Source organism: Heloderma suspectum, chromosome 12 (assembly GCF_057233095.1).
Source record: "Heloderma suspectum isolate Gila_16-S chromosome 12, 16-S_ref, whole genome shotgun sequence".
NCBI lineage: Eukaryota > Metazoa > Chordata > Lepidosauria > Squamata > Helodermatidae > Heloderma > Heloderma suspectum.
The window spans coordinates 9,323,246-9,347,958 of record NC_139469.1 but is presented as its reverse complement, the minus strand read 5'-3'; the positions used below and the strand labels follow the sequence as shown (position 1 = coordinate 9,347,958).

At 45.3% G+C, this 24,713-nt stretch overlaps 1 protein-coding gene across 3 annotated transcripts in view; it reads right to left on the bottom strand.

Moving 5' to 3' along the window:
• SDK1 (sidekick cell adhesion molecule 1) overlaps window positions 1–24,713 on the bottom strand; it is an 851,863-nt gene that overhangs the window by 155,895 nt on the left and 671,255 nt on the right. For all 3 annotated transcript variants that reach the window (XM_084818282.1, XM_084818285.1, XM_084818283.1), the window contains exon 23: window positions 10,525–10,634. In XM_084818282.1, the coding sequence (XP_084674408.1) occupies window positions 10,525–10,634 (110 nt within the window). The remainder of the gene's footprint in view (window positions 1–10,524; window positions 10,635–24,713) is intronic.

Here is a 24,713-nt window from a genome sequence, read left to right as displayed (position 1 = left end):
GAAAGAAACATCTGGCTGGACTGCCACTCTCCCATCACGGTGAACTACCACCAACTGCCCTACGAAAAGGATCCTGATGAATTGTTATGTGTGTTTCTAAATTTGTCTTTGTATCTAAGAACCTGTGCCTGGATTTTGCTTTTTCCTCCTCCCACCTAATACCTTTTCCTCTTGTGTCATTTTTTTACACTGTAAGCCTAAGGGCAGGAACTGTCTTATCATTGGTCTCTATAAGCTGCTTTTGGCTGAAGTGGAGGCTACAAATGCTTTAAATAACTAGATGTTAAGATGAGCCCTGCTGGATCAGAGCAAAGGCCTATCTAGTACAGCCAGACAGAAGATTACAAGCAGGACACGAAGGCAATAGCTCTCTGCTGCCTTTGCTCACCAGCAATTAGTATTCAGCGGCATGTTGCCTCTGATCCTGGAGGAAGTGTATAGCCATAGAATCACAGAATCATAGAATAGTAGGGTTGTAAAGAGCGCTGAAGAATTGATGCTTTCGAACTGTGGTGCTGGAGAAGACTCTTATGAGTCCCCTGGACTGCAAGGAGGTCAAATCAGTCAATCCGAAAGGAAATCAACCCTGACTGCTCATTGAAAGGACAGATACTGAAGCTGAAGCTCAAATATTTTGGCCACCTAATGCAAAGAGAAAACTCTCTGGAAAAGACCCTGATGCTGGGAAAGACTGAAGGCAAAAGGAGAAGGGGACAGCAGAGGATGAGATGGCTAGATAGCATCACTGATGCAATGAATATGGACTTGAGCACACTCCGGGAGAGAGCGCGGGACAGGAAGGCCTGGTGTGCTATGGTCCATGGGGTCACGAAGAGTCGGACATGACTGAACGACTGAACAACAACAACAAGACCATTGAGTCCAAGCCCCTGCTCAATGCAGGAATCTAAGTCAAAGCATCCCTGACAGATGGCTGTCCAGCCTCTCTTGAAAGCCTCCAGTGTGGGAGAGCCCACCACCTCCCTGGGTAATTGACTAGTAGCCAACAATAGCCCTATCTGCTGTGAAACTGTATAATCCCTTTTTAACACCATCTAAGCCAGTGGCCACCAGTACACCAGTAGGCACTGTGTGAAGAAACAGTTCCTTTTGACTGCCTGGAATCTCCCCCCACCCTAATTCAGCTTCACTGGATGACCCTGGGGTTCTATTATTATGAGAAAGGGAGAAAATTCTCTTGGGAGGACCGTAGCTCAGAGGTAGAGCACCTGCTTTTCATGCAGAAGGTCTCAAGTTCGATCCCCCACCATCCCTGGGCAGGGCACAAAAAACTCCTGCTTGAAACCCTGGACAGCCATGCTAGTCAGTGTCGAAAATAGTTGGCCAGATGAACCAAGGATCTGACTCAGAATAAGGCAGCTTCAACAATTACTCATGTGTGTGTGTGTGCGCGTGCGCGTGTATTTGTGGTAGGGCAAGGGGAGCTATTACAATTAAACTGGCAGTAGTATCGAAATGTGCAAATGTGCATATCTCATTTATTATTATTACAGGGGAGCATACATGACAGTTTCCCCATTCTCCCACTTTCTTACAGTTGTTTCATTCAGGAGGCCCAGAATGCCTGAAAAGTTACACTCTGTACAACACAAGTCCAGTTACTCGGTTTCTTGAAAGCAAGGGTGGGCAATTTGTGGCCCTCCAGATGTTTTGGCCTACAACTCCCAGCTGCCCATAGCCAAAGGGGAGGAATTATGGGAGTTGTAGGCCAGCAACTTCTGGAGGGCCACATTTTAAAGATACGATAAAAGAATTAGGAAAGTTAACGAAGACACCTATCAATATCAGGATAATACAGTATGGGAGCCTTTGCTAACCGTTTAGGTAACATCTCCCAGTATTTCTGACCATTGGCCATGATGGCTGGGGCTGACAGGAGTTAAAGTGCAAGACATCTGGAGGGCACCTCGTTGGGGAAGGCTTGTATGGTTCCAACAGAAAGAGCTGATAAAGAGGAATGGCTCAAAATGATCGGAAAGAGTAATACAAGACGATGGCAGATTTCTTGTTTGGGCTTTCAACTGATTAAAGGACTTTTAGTTAACTAATCATTGTCTTTTCATTCATTAATCAAATGATAAATTAACATACATAAAGTAGGTACCTTTTTGAGATACTAAGAGAAGACTTAATGCTTCATGCGGGATTTTATCTTGTTTTTATTATACTGATATTTTTGTAAGCTTCCTAGTGTAAGTCGACCACCTGCTTACTTGATCCTTGCCCATCTTGGCTCATTATGGGCTGCAGATAGAGACTGGGTGAGGGGATCAGGGCGGTGGTGAACATCTCCCTTGAGGAGGGAGTGATGCCATCAGCCCTCAAGGAGGTAGTGATAAGACCGCTCTTAAAGAAGCCCTCCTTGGATCCCCAAGTTCTGAACAACTTTCGCCCAGTCTCAAATCTGCCATTTTGGGGAAAGATGATTGAGCGGGTGGTGGCGATGCAGTTGAAGGCGCACTTGGAAGAAACTGATTATCTAGACCCATTTCAATTGGGCTTCAAGCCTGGGCATGGGACAGAAACGGCCTTGGTCACCTTCGTGGATGATATGAGGAGGGCTCTGGATAGGGGTGAATGCTCCTTCTTTGTTCTCCTCGACCTCTCAGCGGCTTTTGATACCATTGACTACGGTATCCTCCTGGACCGCCTGGAGGGGTTGGGCATTGGAGACACCGTATTGCGGTGGTTCTGGTCCTTCCTCTCTGGCAGGTACCAGAGGGTAGCACTGGGAGAGGGGGTTTCGGACCCGTGGCCACTCACTTGTAGGGTGCCACACCCGTGGCCACTGTGGGGTGCCACAGGGTTCCATCCTCTCCCCGATGCTATTTAACATCTATGTGAAGCCGCTGGGGGCTATCATCAGGAGGTTTGGGGTGCAGTGTCATCAATGTGCGGATGACACGCAGCTCTACCTCTCGTTCAAATCTTCACCAAGGTTGGCCGTAGAATCCCTGTCCAAATGTCTGGAGATGGTGAGTGGCTGGATGGGGAGGAATAAGCTGAAGCTGAACCCTGACAGGACCGAGGTACTTTTGGTGGGAGACAAGAAGAGGCTGGGGGATGTTGACCTGGTGTTGAATGGGGTACGGCTACCCTTGAAAGACCAGGTTCGCAGCCTGGGGGTCATTTTGGACTCCCAGCTGTCCATGGAGGCTCAGGTGTCAGCTGTGAGCCAGACAGCACTGTATCAACTCCATCTGATACGGCAGCTACGCCCCTTCCTTCCCGACCATCTGCTCCTATCGGTAGTACATGCCCTGGTCTCCTCTCGTTTAGACTACTGTAATGCACTCTACATGGGGTTACCCTTGAAGATGGTTCGGAAGCTGCAGCTGGTACAGAACGCGGTGGCTCGCCTGATTACAGGCAGCCGCCGGCGAGATCATATCACTCCAGTGCTGAAGGAGTTGCACTGGTTACCAGTTGTTTTCTGGGCCAAATTCAAGGTGTTGGTTTTGACCTTTAAAACCCTATATGGTTCCAGCCCAGCCTATCTTAAGGAGCGCCTCCAGCAACAGCAGACAGGCTGCTTAACAAGATCAGCCTCGAATGGCCTTCTTTCTGTCCCATTAGCCAGGACAGCTAGACTGGTGGGGACGAGGGAGAGGGCCTTTTCTGTGGTGGCCCCCATTCTGTGGAACTCCCTCCCTAGGGAACTCCGCCATGCCCCCTCTTTAATGAGCTTCCTTCGTGCATTAATAACGTGGTTGTTCAGGGAGGCATTTGGGGTGGGTGGGTTAGGGTATTTTAGAAAATGTTTTTACTGTAGAATTTTATTGTTTTAAACTGTTTTATTATATGCTGTACATCGCCCAGAGTGGCTGGGTGACCAGCCAGATGGGCGATTAATAAATTTAATAAATAAATAAATAAATAAATAAATAGTGTTATGTTGTAAAAATAGAAGATATAAATGTTAACGATGATGATGGTATTTTACAATAACAACATCTCACAATTTAACAAAAGTTACCACTTTTCAGAAAGAGAGGCCACCTTTAATACTTTCTTTCTTTGTTCCTGATTACTTTTACACAAAGACCAAAACAACCTCTAAAGATGAACAAGCGTACCCTTAACTCTCAGCCTCCCTGATTAAAATTTGCTCTTGTCAACTAAACTTGGCCCTCATCAGCTAAAGCTGATTAAAGTAATTAAAGGTTACAATCCTGCTCTTTGCAAATGTTGCTCACATATATTAGGTTCGATCAAGAGTTAACTGTATCCTTAAGTCCCATCAGGCATGCTTATAACTTTTCCTCCGTTGTATCCATGATCAAACCTTTCCCTAGCAATCAGCTCAAAGGCAGCTGGTGTAGAACAAACTACTTCCTTTTTGGTGCAAGGATGGTAGGTTTATAAATACAAACACTGAGATCAAAATCAGTCCCATTTGTTCCAACTCATCTCCTTTGCATAAAGAGTCCCCCTGATGATGGCAACAGTTTTGGAGAAAGCGCCTTCCAGTTCGAGGAGAGAAAAGATGTGCTATAGGCATTAGACGCTAATACACTGCCGTCATATGCAAAGGAGAGGCTCTCTGTTAAAGCTTTCTTGTGCTAACAAGTTAGCTGCTCAACTTGTTCCTGCTAAATGCGAGATTTCTGGCAATAAAAGGCTGGGACTGAGAGAAGGTTGAGCAAGCTTATGTAATGCCATTAGTCTATCTGCTCAGATCTCGTTAAGGAAGTGCATTAAAGGAAAATGCATTAAGCAAAACAACCCCATTAATTTCCCCAACTCTGACAGCGCACAGAAGAAATGAAGCACTCTTGACAAAGATGCCGTCTAACTCCAATAATTAGTGCTTTATATTCTCCCCCTCCTTTTCATCATGTAGGAATGTCATGTCAAGTCTTACCAAGATGATGGAGCTGATAAGCTTAAGCACCTTGGAGATGCATCTCATCTCATCATCTTATGGACAGTCACACAATGGCTTCAGAGGGCTCCAAAGGAGCAGAAACATGATGGACGAAATTCAGTTCGGAAAGCAATTTACCAAGGCATAAGTGATGGAAGCAGGGCAGGCTCTTAACCTAGGCCAGCCAGAATCATCTGATGCACACATCTCATCAAGTGACGTGTCCAGTAGAATTGCCACTTCTTGTTTTCTTATTGGCCCTGCTCCTGTGTGGAAAGCTGATACGTAGAATCAAAGCAGGTGGCGCTTTTCACAGCAGGGAGATAAATAGGGGAAGTGTCATGGGCTTCATTTCTGCTGCTAAGCACCATTTCCCCTCCCTTCGCACGCGCACTCCCCCACTGACCTTGGGGCATAGGGTGAAAATCACCTAGGGAATTCACTAATGTTTCAGTGGGACAGCCAAGGATGAGGTTTTCTTTTCCTTAAAAAAGCAACAACCTTGCCACCACTTCGAGTGGCTTCTTGGCTGGCCAGAGCCATCCAGCGGTAGGTGGCCATGTGTCCCACTTTACAGAGGATAGTTCTCTATTTGAAAGGCTGTCAGATAACAGTTCTCTGTTTGAAAGCATCCTCTATTTCAGGGATGGACAAGTCCAGACGTTTTGGTCTACAACTCCCATCAGCCCTAGCTAGCATAGTCAATGGTGAGGGATAATGGGACCTGTAGGCCAGAACATCTAGAGGGCCACAAGATGCCCACCCCTGGGGCTGTTTAGTCCAAGTCTGGTTTAAAGATACAGAACCATAGAGCGGGAGAGCAACAGGGGCCTTGAAGATGACTACCAACAGTTGTCACGGGACAGCAGAATGAGCAGGCACATGAGTCACCTGGTCAAAGTCAATTTGGTTTGGAATCCCTTCCTCCAAGTTTCTCAGTGTAACTCTGCAATGTTACACATTCCCCATATACTTCTTCTTGGATTCACAGCAAACTCTTCAGTCATCCTAATTATCTGCCCATCCTATGGAAGAGTTTATAAAATTAGTTCCCCTGCAACCGTCCAAATGGAGAGCGCAGCAGTAAGGAAGTTTCCTAACAGCCAATGCCCTTTGGTTCTGTCTTTCAATAGCCAACTATGGGTATATCCACAGGATGGCAAGTACTTTCCAAGACCCAGAATGGTGGGTAAGACACAGAGACGCTATCTTCTCACAGCGCTGCCTCAGTATGACCACATCAAGAAGGCAACTAACTCCTGGAGCCAAGTTGAGCAAGATGGACTGTTGCTACACTCAGATGTCTGCAGCTGAATTGAGGATTCAAGCTGCTATCAAAAGGAGGAATAAAGAAGAGGGATAAATTCATTACATAGTTAAATCATATTTGAACTCTCACACATGCTGGATTGACATAGCCTATCACGGGCTGACATTCTGTAGTCACCTCCTACTGGAGATCCACATCCAGGGAATAAAGGAGTCTACACGCGTTCAGTCAAGTTACAGACCAATGCCTGTTAGACCTACAGGTGTTTTCCTCAGATTCTCCCTAGAGTCTCCTAATTCATGGGGGAAGGGGGGGGGTGCTTGCCACCTCTGTTATTCTCCTCTACTGAGTACTATTCACTACTTCTACTCAATTTTATCAGAAGGGTGTATGTTACAACAGGTGAGTGAAGTAAACAACATAATCTAGTCAGATGTATGCCTTGCCTATTGTGTGAATCACAGACACAAAGCAATTGTCACTAAAACCTCCTCGATTTGAGGATTTCTGAATACTCTCAGGCAACTCTGTTGTGTTGTGAAGTGTACACACAGTAAATACATCACATTACAGATCTCTGCCCCTATTCCTCACTCTTAGAAATAACTTATTAAAATGCCTTGTCAAGGGGGACACATTAAGATGATACTGAGGAAGAAGTATGAACAGGGGGAAACGTTAGCAGCAATCTCGTTGCATTTGCACGCATTTTACTGAGAAGCTCTAAGAAGCTACCACGGCTTAATTTTTTAGATCAGAAACAACAAAAGGACCTGTGACACCTTAAAGCAGGGATGCAGAACCTCTTTCAGCCCAAGGGACAGATTCCATTTCAGAGAGCTCTCAGGGGCCACATTCCAGTGGTGGGAGGGGCAAAAGGGGTGGAGCCAAAATTCCAAAAATACCAGCATATTTTAATTTAAAGCTCTGACTGCCAGTAATTAACATTTCAACCTTTTAAAATTGGGAAAAATTCTGGATTCTGCACCCCTGCTTAAAGTCTAACTTATTTATTGTGGTATGAGCTTCTGTAAGCTGGAGCCCATTGCATCAGATGCCTGAGGCGGAAAGGGAAAGTTGTCTATAAAGTGCCACCAGTTGGGTGTTTTCTCTGCAACACACTAGTAAAAGGCCACACTTCCATAATGTTCTAGATCAGTTTCATTTTATATTAAAAGGCATCAGTTGATTATCTAAGAGTCACTGCATTAAAATATTTGATTTGCATCTATCTACCAGAGGAGGTGGGTGGCTTTGATTTTGGTGGGGCTGCAAATCCATTCTGGGTTTCAGTCAGAACCAGCCAGATCTCTGCAGGAACTATCCAAGGTGCTGAGCCCTATCCCCAAAATAGGTTCAACACCTCAGGTATTTCCTTTACTGTTCTGGATGGGTCTGACTGAAACCTGGAATGGTTTCACAGCCCCACCAAAATTGGAGCCACCAGCCTCCACTGCTATCTACCTACCTACCAAATTTCTACTGGGCATTTCAACATAGAAACATTTCCAGGGTGTCACGCAAAAGCCAAGCCAACAACAACAATAGTAGCAACACTTTGTAATATAAAATAAGCAACAACAATAAATAAAAGCTGCTTAAAATGGTTCCCATCACAGATAAAAACTTAAAGCTAAAAGTCTGGGAAAAGAAAAGGTCTTTGCCTGGCACCATAAAGATTTCCAAGCCAGTGTCAGGCAAGCCTCCCTAGGGAGAGCATTCCATAAGTAGGGCACCACAGCGGAAAGGCCCCCGCTCCAGTTAAGAACATACAAACATAAAAGGAGCCATGCTGAATCAGACCAAAAACCCATCTCATCCAGCATTCTGTTCCCCCAGTGGCCAACCAGATGCTCCAATGGGAGACCCAAAATCAGGACATGAGTGCATAGCACCCTCCTGCTCATGTTCCCCAGTGACTGGTATTGAGAGGCATGCTGCCTCTGATCCTGCAGGTAACATGTCGCCATCATGGCCAGGAGCCATTGTCAGCCTTATCATCCATGAATTTGTCTAATCCATATTTAAAGCCTTGTGGCGGCAAATTCCATAGTTTAATTATGTGCTGCATGAAGTACTTTCTGTCAGGAGCACCCTAGCTGCCTCTTAAAGTCCCCTCCAGTAGCCCAAACAATACCCAGACAAAAGGCTTTATTCCTTTACAACTTAATGACTCTTTCAGATGCTAATTGCCAGCGACTAAGCAAGGAACTGCAAAGGGTATCCTAACAGGGTAACCTAAGCTCCATCTATGCAGTTGGTCCCCATTTTGAGGAGAAGGGCGGGAAAGCTCTGAAACTTATGGGCTAGGAGGGGAGGCTCCCCCCTTTCCCATGGGGCATCGGGGTGCAGCCATTGCCATAGCGCCAAGTGGGCTGAGCGCCACCTCACGCCTCTCTCTGCAGTGGTGCATAGCGTCTAGCAACAACCACTCTCCCGCTCTTTCGCTGCCAAGGTCACTCTCTCTCTCAGGAATGCGAGCAGGGGGGGCCTCTCCCTGCAGCTGCGCCTCTGAGAGACGAGCGGGCTCCTCTCCCACGGGTTGTAGCTCTTCCTCAGAATCAGAGCTGCTGTGGGGCTCTATGGGCTCAGTTCCAACCCTGAGACTTTCATCTGTCCTGAATCTCCTACCATTCAGCTTAATTGGATGAGCCCAGTTGTAGTGCTGAGAAGGAGAAAAATGTGTCCCTATCCACTTCCTCTACACCACACACAATTTTATACACTTGATTTTTTACTCGCTTTTTTCCTAAGCTGAACAGCCCCATCCATAGTAACCTTTCCTCAAAATGGAGTTACTCCAGCCACTAGATAATTTTTTGTTCTTTTCCTGCACCTTCTTCAGCTCTACAATATCCTTTTTGAGGTGTGGTGGCTAGAACTGTACAGAGTATTCCATGTGTGGTCGCACCATAGATTTGTACAAAGACATTAGATTATTGGGAGTTGCGATCTGCCTTGTCTTAGATGGCAGAGGCACTCGGAGAGCTCCCAAAGATGACCAAATTGTACAGGCACATTTGTGGTGGAGTAGGCAATCCCCCAAGTACTCCCATGCCAAGTAAGGCTTTAAAGGCAAGGATCAGCATTTGTTCAAAGTATAACACAAGCTAGTTAACATTCATTTAGCATTCCAGTAATTCCCCCCCTTCTTCCTCTCTCTCTCTCTCCCTCCACACACAGCATTTTATTTTATTTATTTAAAACATACACATTTCCAGGGAGGTTTACATGGAACAATAAGCTAGGCTACCAAGTAAACATAGACACAGACAGATACAAACACACAGAGGCACTCCCCACAAACAAAAACAAAAAACCCAAAATACAACCCACCATAAAAAAAACAGGCACTATCAGTTCATACAAAACCATAATTAAAAAAAAGGAAATTGTAGTTTATGCAATGGCTTGCTGGAACAGGTAAGTTCTAGCACCCCTGTGGTAAGCCATTAATGAGGGAGGTGGGCAGATCTTATTGAGAGGTATTCCACAATCCAGGTGGCATGCCAACGGTACCAGGTTCAAACCCCAGCAACTGCATGTAGGGCTGGGAAAGAATCCTCTCAGAAACCCTGGAGAATCCCTGCCACTCACAGTGGACAGAATACTGAGTCAGATGGACCTATAAATGGTCTGAATGACTTGGTACGTATAAGGCAGTTTCCTATGTTGGTATGGAATTTCCAGTCTCCCATCCAGACACTGACCAGACCCAAACCTGCTAGCTTCTGCAATGCATCAGGCACTGTAAGGTAATAGCCATGGCCCAGCTATTAAGGAGCTAAAGGAGGTAAGTAGGTAGAATTTACAAAACCATGAACAGACAGGGAAGCAATATATTACAATTAAACAAGAAACAGGATGTCCCTCACATTGATGGACAGTTGAAGTCCATCAGAGCCTGGTTTAATTCATTTAGATCATTGAGTTCATCTAAGTATAATGAAGAAGGTGGGGTTGAGGGGGACAGAACTTAACTTACAGAATGACGCCAAAGTGATATAAGGAGCATTCAGCCAATTTCAGTGCAGTTTTCCCACAAATGAAGCAAGATCAATTTTAATTAAACCAGCGCAACTTTTAGTCTAGACAAACTCCCTGTGTCGGGATGTGTTAAGTTATTCAACAGCACTATTAGGCAGTGCACTTTACACCTTGCTCCCATTTCCAGATTGACTAATTATTTTACCATGCGAAGGCGACAATTAAAATACATCAAGCAGGGTCGTTTAAGTGCAAACTCTTCTGAGGTGTAAATTTTCCTCCATCGTTTCTCCCACCAGCTGCTTGCAAGTACCAGAGCTGCCCCTTGCAGCTGTGGACTAGCCTGTGGATGCAGCAAATATTTACCAGCTGTTCTCACCTGTAATGAGTATAAGGTGTGAGGTTTGGGATCTCCAGCATCTGAGCATCCGACTCTTTCTCCACCTCGCACAAAGTTACCCACTCCTCTTCCTCTCCTATAACACCAACCTACAGAGAGGACAAGAAGGAGTTGTTTTCATTTAGATGACATCAAACCTGGGAAGTGTGACTAAGAATGTGTTCACACATGCCTTTTTCTAAGAAAGCGTAACTGAAACAATTGCATGTTCTATCCCTGTTTACCTTTTCCTCTGTTCCCCCTATCACCACCACCACCAACCCCGTATCAAATTATAGATTGTAGGCTCCTCGGGGCAAGGAACTCTCCCCTTATACTCTGCAAAGTGCCATGCACACTGATGGTACTATATATAAATAAACAAATACACATAGCAGCAGTTTACTCTGCTGTAACTTCAGCATTAAAGTTCTGTTCAATTCGCCCTTTCACTTCAGTCAGGAATAATCACTGTTCCTATTTCCTTAGTCCCCAGGCCGCAGTGAAAAATATTTATTTATCTGAATTCTATTTGAAACATTTCTATCCAGCCTTTCAATTATACATTTTTACAGCAGGTTTCAAGACTAAAAGTTAAGAAAATCATTGGCAAAAGAATAAATAATGATATGAGCCAAAAATTACAAAAGAGCCGCAAGAAAAACAGCAAAGAAAAACAGCACAAATTAAGTGCTTCTCAAAGCTCGGCCACATAAAACTGCTTAAACCTGGTGCCTAAAACTGAAAAGAACAGGTGTCAGTTGAATAGCCACTGAAAAGCCACAACCAAGAAAGCCTGGTTGTGTCTCTGGTTACCACCCACCTAGTCTCCACAGACAAGAGAATGCAAAGATCTCAACTACAGGCAGGCTCGTATGGAAGCACGCAGTCCCTGAAATATTAGTGATTCCATGGACCATTACAGTAAGCAAGGAAGGACTGAGAAGTCTGTTTTTTAAGAAGACACTGAACCCAACTATTTCTGCCGAGGAAGACTGAACTAGCTGCACTCTACTCCTGAATGGTTGACACAGTCTCATTCAAGCCGCCCTGCGGTGTCATCAGTACAATACCTGTCAGTGGTAGAAGTACCACAAGGGTGGCTCCAGCATTAAACCAGGAGTACACTGACATTGTGAACTCCATGGATAAATAGAGAAAGATCAAAACCAGCCAGGCCCCATACATCAGCCAGAGAAGGAACAGCTGCAGAGAGCTTGCTTCATCCTTCCCTGCCAGAAACAGCACCTATAAGAACTCTGTAACCAAGAACGAATACCTGAGTTTGCTTTTTTTCCTCCTCCCTCCCAAGCTCCTCTCCTTTTGTGCCGTGCCCTTTAGATGGTAAGCCTGAGGACAGTGACTATTTTATTATTAATCTTTGTAAGCTGCTTTGGGAGCCTTTTTCAGTTGAAGTGCAGGGTAAGAAGGATTTGAATATGATAAATAAATAACCCACAACATCAGTAATGACAGTGGAAAGGCCAAATTACTTTAAACATAAACAGGTGAATTTCTTGGTATCAGACCTGGAATAATATGCAATGCAGTGGGACCTCTAGACTTTCCAACATGGCTTTTGTTTGGAGGCCTCTCTGGTGAGGGACTATGTAGAGTAATCCATAAAAGTCCAAGGAGCCAATACTTTTTTATGATTATCCACATAAAGCCATATTACATATCAAGATTGCCTGGTGTGTGTGCCCGTGCGTATTTTGTTTCGTCTCTTGCATTTGACTTACTTTCTTCAACATTCTGTACTCGTTTATGAAGCCATTCATTGGCTACAAGTACAAAGCTCTGATTCTACAACTACAGTAGCCATGTCGTGACTTTGGAAAAAACTATGCAAAGCACGACACTGAGGTAATTGCATCACATCACACAACTTGAGTAGTCGCATCCCATTTTTGCATACTGTAAAATTTTGTTTTCAAATTATTTTGCAAGGAATCAGTCACAAGGAAGGTAGGGATTCACATTTAAAGTTTAGTTTTGTGAATGATTGTATTATTTACTGGGGAGCTGGCATAATACAGAATAGAACTCGTGGAGAAGCACAGGGTGTGGAGGTAAATCAGTGAGGCTAGCCTTTTGCAGAAAATACCTACATATTTTTAGCTATGGGGAATAGAAGCTTGTGTTTGCTTTTTAAAAAAATGTAAACTCAACTTCTCAGGATCTTGCTCCAGTGCCTGGAATCTGCATTAATGATTAGATACTGTATTCTGCACTCTGCTGAGTGAACAAACTTGGATCAATTTCCAGAGTTCAAGGGTTTTGGAGAATCACGCTTCAGTGCAAAGATTTGAAATGGAACAAAAGGAAAAGAACAAAGGAGCTTCAGTTATCCCTGCTGGCTAAGCAGCATGGAGACTATGCAGTGCTTTGTATTAATTAGCCACTGTAAGTGGCCAACAGCCAACTCAGCAAACCACATCTGCAAGAACTGTGCCAGCAGGGTCAAGACGCTAATATGGATCTAAAGCATTTCTTTTCACATGCCACCGTTTAGGGGAGAGAACTGGCAGTTTTAAGGAAGATGTGACAGAAAGAATGCAACGGAGGCCACAATCTGAAAACAGCATGAACGATATGGTGGGCTAAACATTCACAGAAATAAAAATGGTAATTGCCAGCATATTGCAGTAACAATATATGAAAACAATTCCACAGTGTCCCTTCCACTCAGTGAAGAAAACAAGTCACGTGACACACAGCTTCAGTTTCCAGCACTGAACTGAAAGCCATTTCCTAGGGATGCATGTGGGGCATCCCTATAAGACTTCATCTCTTTGGGGCAGGCCCTATGTGATTGGCCTTGGCAACTGGAATGGCAACCATGTTCAATTTAGTAATAGGATCTTGCAAATCCGGACTGCGTTGGCACTGGTCCCTTTGGCTCTTCCAGCCTCTCTCTTCTCTCACCACCACAGTTTCGATCCTCCAGCTGAGTATTATTTACTTACTTAGAAGACTGATACCCTGCCTTTCAGTCAAATGATCTGCAAGTAAGCATACAACAGTTTGCAATAATAGTTATAACTACATACACAACCTAGCAGTCCTTAGTCCTCTGAGCAATGGCAGAGGTCAGAGTGTGCTTTCAGTTCTACAATCCCAGGGCAACTTGCAGTTGCAGCCTAGGGCTCTTTCTGGCAGGTAGTGGGGCAGCAGGGAGGGAACCAAGCTTTAGGGTGGCCAGCATGCTACTTTACAGAGGACAGTCCTCTGTTTGAAGGGCTGTCCTGTCCAAGACTGCTTTAAAGATAAAGAACCCTAAGGGAGAGCAGATCACAGGCCTTGAAGCTGCCTATCAACAGCACCTGGACAGCAGACCAAGCAGGCACACAAGTTGCCTGGGCCCAGCCTTGCCCACCATCTGGAGATGTAGGGCCAGTCTGCATGATACAGCTGGCTCATCGTGGGTTATTTAATCCATGATGAGCTGCAGCGTGTGCTGGGCGCGAGCAACCACCATTTTGAATACTCCAATTTGAATACTACTAATTGAGGGTTATGCAAGGGTTGTTTAACCCTCGAATAGCACACGATGGTTGGGTCTGCACGACCTGCCACAACTCCCATTGTGCCAATTGAGGGTTGTATATTGAAACTGGTGACCACACATGGCCAACATGTGCTATGGGGAAGGAGCCTGGGGAAGGAGGACCAGCCAGCAGCTGCACCAGGTGGATCCTGAGCCTGAGCCTGCTTCTGCCCCCGCCCACAGGTACTTAAGGCGGGGCTGCCAGAGGCAGCACCTCGGCATGCGCCTCGGCGTCGCGCCAAGTGCGACGCTAAGTGCGCACTTAGCGTCGCACTTGGAGTCGCGTAGGACCTGAAGATCTACCCACCTGCCTCTCCAGAGACACCAGCAGCCACAATACCAGCAGCAAATAACAGCAGCAGCAGAGGGCAGCAGCTTTAAAGACAAGGGGAAGGGGCAAACGTGGACTATCTGCTCCTTCTTAGCTGCTGTTCTCTTTTATCTCTTTTATATTCTTTTAAACTGTTGTGTATTTTATATCTTAATATTTTAATATGTGCCTGGGAGGACTATTGGGCAACTCAGGGGGTGGGGGAGGTGCCACCATAACTGTGGTCACGGGCAGGGGGAGGTATGGCGTTGGGGGATTAACAGGCCAGCTGAGGAGAAGAGGGGCTAGACATCTTACAGCTGTCCCCTCTTCTGGTTCTTCCCCCAACCTGATGGTTCCTGGCAGCCTTACCAGTCTGCCCTCGGGTCTGGTGGTGCTGCTGCTGAATGCCAGGTCGGCCCAAAATAAGACCTCCCTCTTCCATGATTTGATTGTGGATGAGGGGGCTGACCTGGCATGTATTACTGAGACCTGGGTGGGGGAACTGGGAGGGGTCACTCTCTCCCAGCTGTGCCCTCCTGGGTACTCGGTGCAGCACCAACACCGACTTGAGGGTCGGGGAGGGGGGGTTGCTGTGGTCTATAGGAATTCTATCTCCCTCTCCAGGCTTCCTGCTCATTCGAGTGCAGATCTTGAGTGTTTGTACCTTGTGTTGGGTACCCAGGACAGATTGGGGATTCTGTTGGTGTACCGCCCACCCCGCTGCTCATCAGACTCCCTGCCTGAGCTGATGGAGGTGGTCTCGGACTTGGTGTTGAGGACCCCCAGGATGATGGTCCTGGGGGATCTCAACTTCCATGCTGAGGCCGCTGTATCCGGGGCGGCTCAGGACTTCATGGCCGCCATGACAACCATGGGGCTGTCCCAACATGTCATCGGCCCAACGCATGTAAAAGGACACACGCTTGATCTGGTTTTCTCGACTGGGCAGGTGGATGGTGATCTGAAAGTGGAGGAATTAACATCTGTCCCTTTGTCATGGTCAGATCACTTCCTGCTGAGGTTTAGACTTCTGGCGGCCTTTCCCCTGTGCAAGGGTGGGGGACCTATTAAAATGGTCCGCCCCTGGAGATTAATGGATTCCGATGGATTCCAGAGGGCTCTGGGGGATTTTCCTGCTGGTATGGCTGGTGCTCCTGTCAAAGCCCAGGTCGCTCTGTGGAATGCAGAGATGACTCGGGCGGTTGACACGATCGCGCCCAAGCGCCCTCTCCCTCTGAGCACAGCCCGGCCAGCTCCTTGGTATACACCTGAGCTGAGGGCAATGAAGCAAGAGGGGAGACGGCTAGAACGCAGGTGGAGGAAAACTCGTGCTGAGTCTGACCGAACACAGGTAAGAGCCCCCTATCGAGCCTACTCTGTGGCGGTGAGGGTGGCAAAGAGACAGTTCTTTTCCACCAGCGTTGCATCTTCTCAGTGTCATCCGGCGGAGCTTTTCCGAGTGGTTCGCGGCCTGTTACATTCTGGGCCAGGGAGAGAGACGGTGAAACCCTTGGTAGCACGCTGTGACAAGTTTGCATGGCACTTTGAGGATAAAGTCGCTCAGATTCGTCATGAATTGGACACCACCATTAATGCAGTTCCATTGGTAGAGGCGTTCAGAGCACCGTCTGGTCCAGTTTTATTGGATGAGTTTCAGTTACTGAGGCCTGAGGATGCGGACAAGGTGCTTGGCCAAGTCCGATCGACCACTTGTGTGCTTGACCCTTGCCCTTCATGGCTTATTAAATCAAACAAGGAGGGGTTGTCCGGCTGGGTCCAGGAGGTTGTAAATTCCTCCTTGAGAGAGGGAGTGGTGCCTGCCACTTTAAAAGAGGCAGTAATTAGACCACTCCTGAAAAAGCCTAACCTGGACCCAGAGGATGTTAACAATTATAGGCCAGTGGCCAACATCCCCTTCCTGGGCAAGGTGCTTGAGCGGGTGGTTGTAGGACAGCTCCAGGCACTCTTGAATGAAACGGATTACCTAGATCCATTTCAATCGGGCTTCAGGCCTGGTTTTGGAACGGAAACTGCCTTGGTCGCCCTGTGGGATGACCTCTGCTGGGAGAGGGACAGGGGGAGTGCGACCCTGTTGATTCTCCTGGACCTCTCAGCGGCTTTCGATACCATTGACCATGGTATCCTTCTGGATAGGTTGTCTGGGATGGGAGTTGGAGGCACTGCACTACAGTGGTTCCGCTCCTACTTGGATGGCCGATTCCAGAAGGTGGTGCTGGGGGATTATTGCTCTGTGCCATGGCAATTGTGCCATGGGTTTCCACAGGGCTCTATTTTATCCCCCATGCTGTTTAACATCTACATGAAACCGCTGGGGGAGGTTATCCGGAGGTGTGGGCTGAGGTGCCATCAATATGCGGATGACACCCAGCTCTACCTCTCTTTCTCATCAAAACCAGGTGAGGCAGTGGCTGTTCTGAACCAGTGACTGGGCACGGTAATGGACTGGATGAGGGCTAATAAACTGAAACTCAATCCAGACAAGACGGAGGTACCGTTAGTGGGTGGTTCGTCTGCCCGGCTAGGTGATATTCAACCTGTTCTGGAGGGGGTTGCACTCCCTCTAAAGGATCAGGTTCGTAGTTTGGGGGTGCTCTTGGATCCAGAACTGTCACTTGAGGCACAGGTGAACTCAGTGGCACGGAGCACTTTTTATCAGCTTAGGCTGGTATACCAACTACGCCCTTATCTGGACAGAGATAGCCTTGCTACAGTTATCCATGCTCTGATAACTTCTCATCTGGATTACTGCAATGCGTTATACGTGGGGCTCCCTTTGAAAACGGTCCAGAAACTTCAGCTGGTCCAAAATAGGGCAGCAAGATTGTTAACAGGGACTGGCCTGCGAGCTCATATTATGCCAGTACTTTTCCAGCTGCACTGGCTGCCAGTCCATTTCCGGGCCCAATTCAAAGTGCTGGTGTTAACATTCAAAGCCCTTAATGGCTTGGGGCCAGGTTACCTGAAGGATCGCCTCCTCCCATATGTGCCTGCCCGGACCTTAAGATCATCATCAGCGGCCCTTCTCCGTGAGCCCCTGCCAAAGGAAGTGAGACGGGTGGCTACTAGGAGGAAGGCTTTTTCTGTTGTGGCACCCCGGCTCTGGAATGAGCTCCCTAGTGAGGTTCGCCTGGCGCCTACATTGTACTCCTTTCGGCGCCAGGTGAAGACCTTTTTATTTTCCCAGGCATTTTAGCTTTCTAAATTTTTATCTTTGCTGTTTTAAATCTGTATTTTAAACTCCTGTACTGCTGCTAGGTTTTATTGTGGTTGTATTGTTATATTGTGGTTTTAATGTTCTATATATTTTAAATTGTTTTATTGTGTGTTGTTTGGTTTTAGTTTTTGTGAACCGCCCAGAGAGCTTCGGCTATTGGGCGGTATAGAAATGAAATAAATAAATAAATAAATAAAATGGCTCACAATGAGCTGTGTTACACGAACCAGGTCCTATTGCATTTCTGTTTCAACTATAGTCACTATTTGCCAGTGTGCAAATCTGTGTCCTCCTTCGTCCTCTTTTTTTTGGTGATGCATCAGTGGCCACCCTACAAGCTTCCTGCAGCTGCTCCTTCTCTAGCTGATGGTTGCAACCAGGATGGTCTTCTCTTTGCTGTGAGATGGGGCAGAGTGTACAACCTCCCAGTGAGCTTCTCTTCTCTGGCTATCAGCAAAGGACACCATGTGCTTCCCTTCCATTAAGCATCGTAACAGACTTCTAAAGAATCATCTTTGCTGCTGCTTTTAGCTTGTTGTAATGAATCACAGAATAATAGAATAGTAGGGTTGGAAGGGGCCTACAAGGCCATCAAGTCCAACCCTCTGCTCAATGCAGGAATCCAAGTCAGAGCATCCCTGACAGATGGCTGTCCAGCCTCGGCTTGAATGCCTCCAGTGTGGGAGAGCCCACCACCTCCCTAGGGAATTGGTCCCATTGCCGTATTGCACAGTCAGAACGTTTTTCCTGATGTTCAGCCAGAATCTGGCTTCCTGAAACTTGAGCCCATGATTCCGTGTCATGCATTCTGGGATGATCGAGAAGAGATCCTGGCCTTCCTCTCTGGGACAACCTTTCAAGTACTTGAAGAGTGCTATCATATCTCCCCTCAGTCTTCTCTTCTCAAGGCTAAACATGCCCAGTTCTTTCAGTCTCTCTTCATAGGGCTTTGTTTCCAGTCCCCTGATCATCTTTGTTGCCTTCCTCTGAACCCTCTCCAGTTTGTCTGCATCCTTCTTAGAGTGTGGTGCCCAGAACTGGACACAGTACTCCAGATGAGGCCTAGCCAGTGCTGAGTAGAGGGGAACTAGTACTTCCTGGGATTTGGAAGCTATGCTTCTATCAATGTAGCCCCAAATAGCATTGGCCTTTTTTAAAGCACACCACATTGCTGGCTCATATTCAGCTTGTGATCGACAACAATTCCAAGATCCTTCTCGCTTGTAGTGTTGTTGAGCCAATTATCCCCATCTTGTAACTGTACATTTGGTTTTTTTCCCCCTAGGTGCAGAACTTGGCATTCATCCCTATTAAATTCCTTAAACAAACACACAAAGCAATCCTTGTAAAGTTCTAAAAAATGCAGAGTTTCATTCCTATAAAGAAGCAGGCTCCTTTGTACTACACATTAAAGCCACCTATCTGTGTTCTCAGAAGCTATAACAGATTTTGCAAATGCCTGATGCTGAATCACGCAAGTCCTGTGACCGGTTATATTCCAGACGTAACAAATACGCTTTGTAGGTTCTTATTAGTCAGCAGTTATACAGAGGCAGCGTTGTGTAGCAATTAGAGTGCTGGACATGGGGTTCAGGTCCCCATTCGGGTATGAAGCTCACTTGGTGGCCTTGGTCCCACCAATAGCTCTTATCTTAACCAACCTCGTAGGGCTGCTGTCAGGATTAAATGGGGTCAAGGGGAGAACCATGCATGCTACCGTAAGCAACTTCGAGGAAGAGCAGAATATGAATGTAATAGTGTAAATATTAATATAATGTACCATCGGCGTGCAGACAAAAGAGGAAGGAGCTTAGAGTTTATAGTGGAAAGACCAAAGAGGGTTAAGCAAAGGGGCATGAATGCTGGTGACCTATCTGAAGGTGTTTTTTTTTTTTTATGCACTTATGGAGAAGCAAATGAAAAGGAATTGGCAAGCACCACAAAGGGATGTCCCAAGTGACTGTTCAGACCAGAGTGCAAGTTTTTATCATTAGAGAAGATGATTGGTATGGTCTCAGAGGGGTCGGCTGATGCAGGACACATCTGGAATGTGGGAAGATTCCTCCTTGAAAAACCAGCTGGATGACAGGTGGCATGCTACTTGCACTGAGGCCTGAGAAGCCATAGACAGAATGGCTGCAGTCCAGAGACAATCGTTATCTCTCATGTGCCTGGAAATCGCTGAAAGTTGTTCTATAATAGTGACAAGGGGGGAAGAAAATGCAACAGGGCACATGGCTTTCTCGCAAGCAAATGCCAAGCAAGAGTCCAGAGAAGAGCTAAACTGGTTGCCTGCTAGGCGAAGTAATGTTCAGTGTAATACCCACTACATGAGGATGGGTTCAGTGTGGTCCCTGGGCATTTCTCATCTGTCCCCTGAGAGAATCTCAAAGTCTCCTTTTATGATGGACCTCAGCTGCTAAAAGGCTCTTTCCCACAAAGCAGAAAAGGGCTCTTCATGCCCCTCCTCCCCCGTGCGGGAGGTTACAGAAGCTCTGCCCATTCTCTCCATACACGCAGCTCTGCTGCCCACTCTTGTTTGCTTGGAGCAAGGAGCTGAGCTGCCATGTAAGAAGAGGCACCATGCCGATACCGGAAGGATGGTTCAGTATTTTTGTGGAGTGCCAAAGAAGTGGGCCCAGAAAGGAATGTAAGAATACTGTCTTATACCAAGTTAGACCACCAGCCAATCTAGGTCAGGATTGTCTCTACAATGACTGGCAGTGGCTCTTCAGGTAGGAGACCTTCCTAGCACTAGATGCCAGGAATTGAACCTGGCACCTTCTGCATGCAAAGCATGCTATGGCTTTTCAAAGTGCAGCTGTGAGATATACTGGAGGTCTTTAAGGGCATGATCCTATGCATGTTTAGATAGAAAAAAAGCATAGCTGGCTGGGGAATGCTGTGAGCTGTAGGCCTTTTTTTGGTCTAAACATGCATAGTATTGCACCCTAAAGGACTTAATATAACCCCAAGTTCTGCAATCATAAATGATCCAACACATCTGTCCGTCAAAAATCACATGTTCATTTCCAGTACTTCTGTGCTCAGGGTGACAAAATCCCACTTAAGATGGATCAAAGAGAAGGCAGGAATCTTATCATCCATGCTTTAAGAAAGTTTTCATATTCTAGGCCCCATGATCTCAGAATTCTCCTGACACAATTTCATACTGAATGGACGCTCCTGAAAAGAAATGTTTGGCTCATGGCAAACTCACAATATCCAAGACCTTTCAAACACAAGAAAACAAAGTATAAAACATGAGCTTTCCTTTCCTAGCTTCAATAACTGCAGCTGCACATAGAGATCTTTATAAAAATCAGTGAGAAGTTTCATGTAAGCCAAAAGCGTTTTCTCCCCAAGAAAACTTATAAAGACATTTCTTTTACACCAGATGTGTGAAACCTCACTTGAATCTGAAGTAATTGGTGCTCACAACATGGTAAATCGACCTTGAAAAATTCAACTTGGCCACTTGCACCTGCATTGGTAAATTTTCATGACAGTTTTGCAAGGGTGCTATAAATGTCCAGGAGAACACCTTTATATATTCTTCCTACTCTGCTTGGCTTATGAGCAGTATTTCCAATCTGTCTTGATCATCAATTCTTTGACGAGGGTTGGATGGGAAAGAAATAAAGTTTAAAGTCAAGAGAAGTTTGGTAGGGAGGTTATTGCCATGGTGGCCAACAAGGATGGAAAGGGCAGCATAAGAAAGACAATATCACTTTTTTATTGGAAAAAATTCTTTTGATGAGTCTACAAGTTTTTGAGTTACACACTATTTTTTGGTAAGGAAGTTTTAAGACATGATATGCAAGTTCATAGTAGCCTTATCTAGGTTGCAATTCTACTAGACATATTTACCCGAGAGTAAGTCTAATTTAAATCAAAGGGGCTTACTTTTGAGTAGACATGCACAGGATTGCACTGTCAGTTTGAAACTTGAGCCCTATAAAAGCTGATAGTTTTGGCTCTGTTTCTCCAACAGAAAACAAAGTCCTACAGAAAATATGGACTTATATATTTTTAGTTGGCACTGAGATATTTTGATCTTGTGTTTAGAGGTTCAGGAACCTTTAAGTACGTTAATGATCGCTTCAAATATGGGATTCTTACTTCCATGTAGGAAAAAGAGGTGCAAGAGATGTATGATTTTCACACTGTTTATTGCATGCAATGTAGAAATGATGAGAAACTATGACTGGCAGTTGCTACTCAGTACGTGTACATGCAGTGATATAGATATGCATGCCATCATCATATGTGACAATGTACATGTAGTGTTGATGCTTTTTCCTATAAGGATACGTGTAGCAAATTTGTCCAGTCTGAATTGGTCTGAAGGTCTCAACTACAACTAGGTGCAGAGATGAAGTTGTCTTTGGCAACACTCTCTGATGTCAAGATGCAAAAATCTGTTTTGATCCAGAAATATAAAAAAGTCACTATGGGGCACAGGAAACCAAGTCCTTCAAGAGAGGGAATCTGGCCTGTTACTCATATATGCACATACTTTCAGTGGAAATTAAGTCTTTTATCTGTAGCTTTTCAAGGGCAGGCAAATTTAAAATAGTGTATAGCAATGCCAAGAGCAAGCCTGGTATGGATGAACCTTAAGGCTCCATGTTACTATCAAACTCATTGGACAGCATCCAAAAGGGCTGCTCTGCCTCTTCTGGTTCCATTGCACCCGCAGGAGCAACTGCTTACGCAATGGGGTTTTTGTGCTTCTAGAATCAACCCCTGAAACTAGCGGCAATGCCTATTTCTGGACTGGGAAAGGTCAGCAGAACTCCCTCCTGGGTGCTCTGCTGACCTGCCCCGTTCTAGAAATGAGAGTTTCTGCTCATTTCGAGTTATTTTTAGACGGGCGAAAGCCCCATTGCAAGAGCAGTCACTCCTGCGAGCGCACAGGCACAACAGGATACTGGCTCTTGAACACTGTTACCCTGTATGTGGATAATAACTGCTGAACAGGCAAGCTGCATGTGAGGTTTTGGTTAAGTATACAAGTCATGAAAGCTCCTGAGCTTTATGCAACTAAATTTTAGAAGATAAATAATTTCAGCCACAGATAATTAAATATCAGAATGAAAAATTAGATTCACCTCTTCCCCCCGCCCAGAAAAATGGTATGTTATATATTATAACATAATATAAAATGTTTCTATACTAGGAAATAGTTATCAGCAACTAGTCACTTTCAATGGGAACACAATGTTTCTCCATTGTTACACGGGCACCCTGTGTTCTGCAACAGTTCAGGCTATGTCAGTGTTTTCATTATAGGGGTTTATAACTCAGTCATTTGAAATCGCTTTGGGATGAAATTTGGTACACTGGCTGTCAGACTGGATGCAATTTTTTCCTTACAAAAGAGTACTTAAATCGATTCAGCTGTTTTTGATTTAAAGATCGGCAAAAGCATAAAATTGTCAGAGTCTTGGGCACTTTATTTACCAAGCTCTAAAGTGAGAATGACATCAAGAAGAGTGCCTTATACAATGGATGAATCCTAATAGCTCTGTTGACATTGAAAATCTGACTTAACTCATGGTGCAGGAGAAACTCATAGAGAAGTTTGCCAATAAAGTCTTAAACTATGTGCTTCTGTGGCTAAACATTGCAGTTATAAAGCATTTTCCAACACAATGACAATATTTATTTTTTGGTGAGTATTTAAAAAGGCTAGGCGCTGTACAGGATACATAGAAACACAGGCCCTACCCAAATAAGCAGACAGTCCAATGTAGAAAACAAGAACAACGTAATTAAAAACTGGAGGAAGAAAAGGAGAGTGCTAAAATCAAGTCAACAGCAACAAAACATCACAGAACTGACTAAACCTGGGTGGGAGAATCCCAAGATTGTGTTTGCAATTGTGTGAAATCAAAAGCAAGGACTAAGTGTTGACTAAATTTTAACAGGTGTTGAATCTATGGACATCAGATCCTCCATCCCTTAAATGTGGACTCTTGCTGAATAAACTGAAACTCTTCCTTCTTTAGACCAAACTAGAGATTATCTTGGAATTTTATATTTGGAATTCCCCAAACATAGAAATATATTTTCCTTTTACCAATAGTAGCCATGGGAGGAACCCAGATTGGGACAGGGCACTGGGGAGGTTTTTTAACCCTCTCCCCATTTACTTGCTGTAAAATCACGCTCTCTCCTTCTCTTTTATACACACACACACACACACACACCATCTGATGATTGCCTTGACTGGAAGAGTGTATGTAATATGTTTTGCCCATAGAGGCAAATACTAGTTATTTTGAGAGGAGGGTGGTTTTCAATGGGAAAACAGCAAAGGGTTAACTCTTTCCACCCACACCATAGTCCTGACCTGGATGGGAACCTCTCTTTCCTGCCATTGTAAAATGGGGTGGGGAGGGGGGAGAAACACAGACATGGGGAGTTCAGATCAGAGAACATCCAAGTAATGGCTAGTTTTCTCCTTTATATAAAATTTTCCTGTAGGTAGCAGAACACGTAAGTGCAATACCTTTGGCTTGTTTCCAGTTAACTGGAGTGATGGGGTTACAATTTCCCTATGGTTCCATCCCAAACTGCTCTGGTAACCCAAGAATAATAGCTTTAGTTCATATCTTAACATGCATGCCCCCATCTTGTTATTTAAGATTCTGCAATATTGAATGCTCCCTTGCTCCCCAGGTTTCCTCCATGCCTAAATGTATTCCTCTCATGTGTGGCAGTGCTAGCCTAGAACCAGTGGAAGTCCAAAGTTAGACCTGCTAATTTAACTTACATCATCATCTCCTGAAAGTACTGTTGGAAAATGCCATGTGTGAAGTGGCCACAATGGTAACATTTGCCTAAAGCTGAAAGACTCTCAGGATCTGACAGAAATGGAGGATAAAAGAGGGTTGCCACATTCAATGGATACAAGCATTTTGGATGTACTTCAAACTAGAATGCAGGGCATGGTATGACGGCACTTAAGGGGGAAAAAAACAAACCGCTCAGTCCAATGAACACTGAGCACAGTGATGGGGGGGGGGAATGGGCATGGGGGAGTATCCTGGAACAGGGCATGGAAATAATGATGATGATAGTTA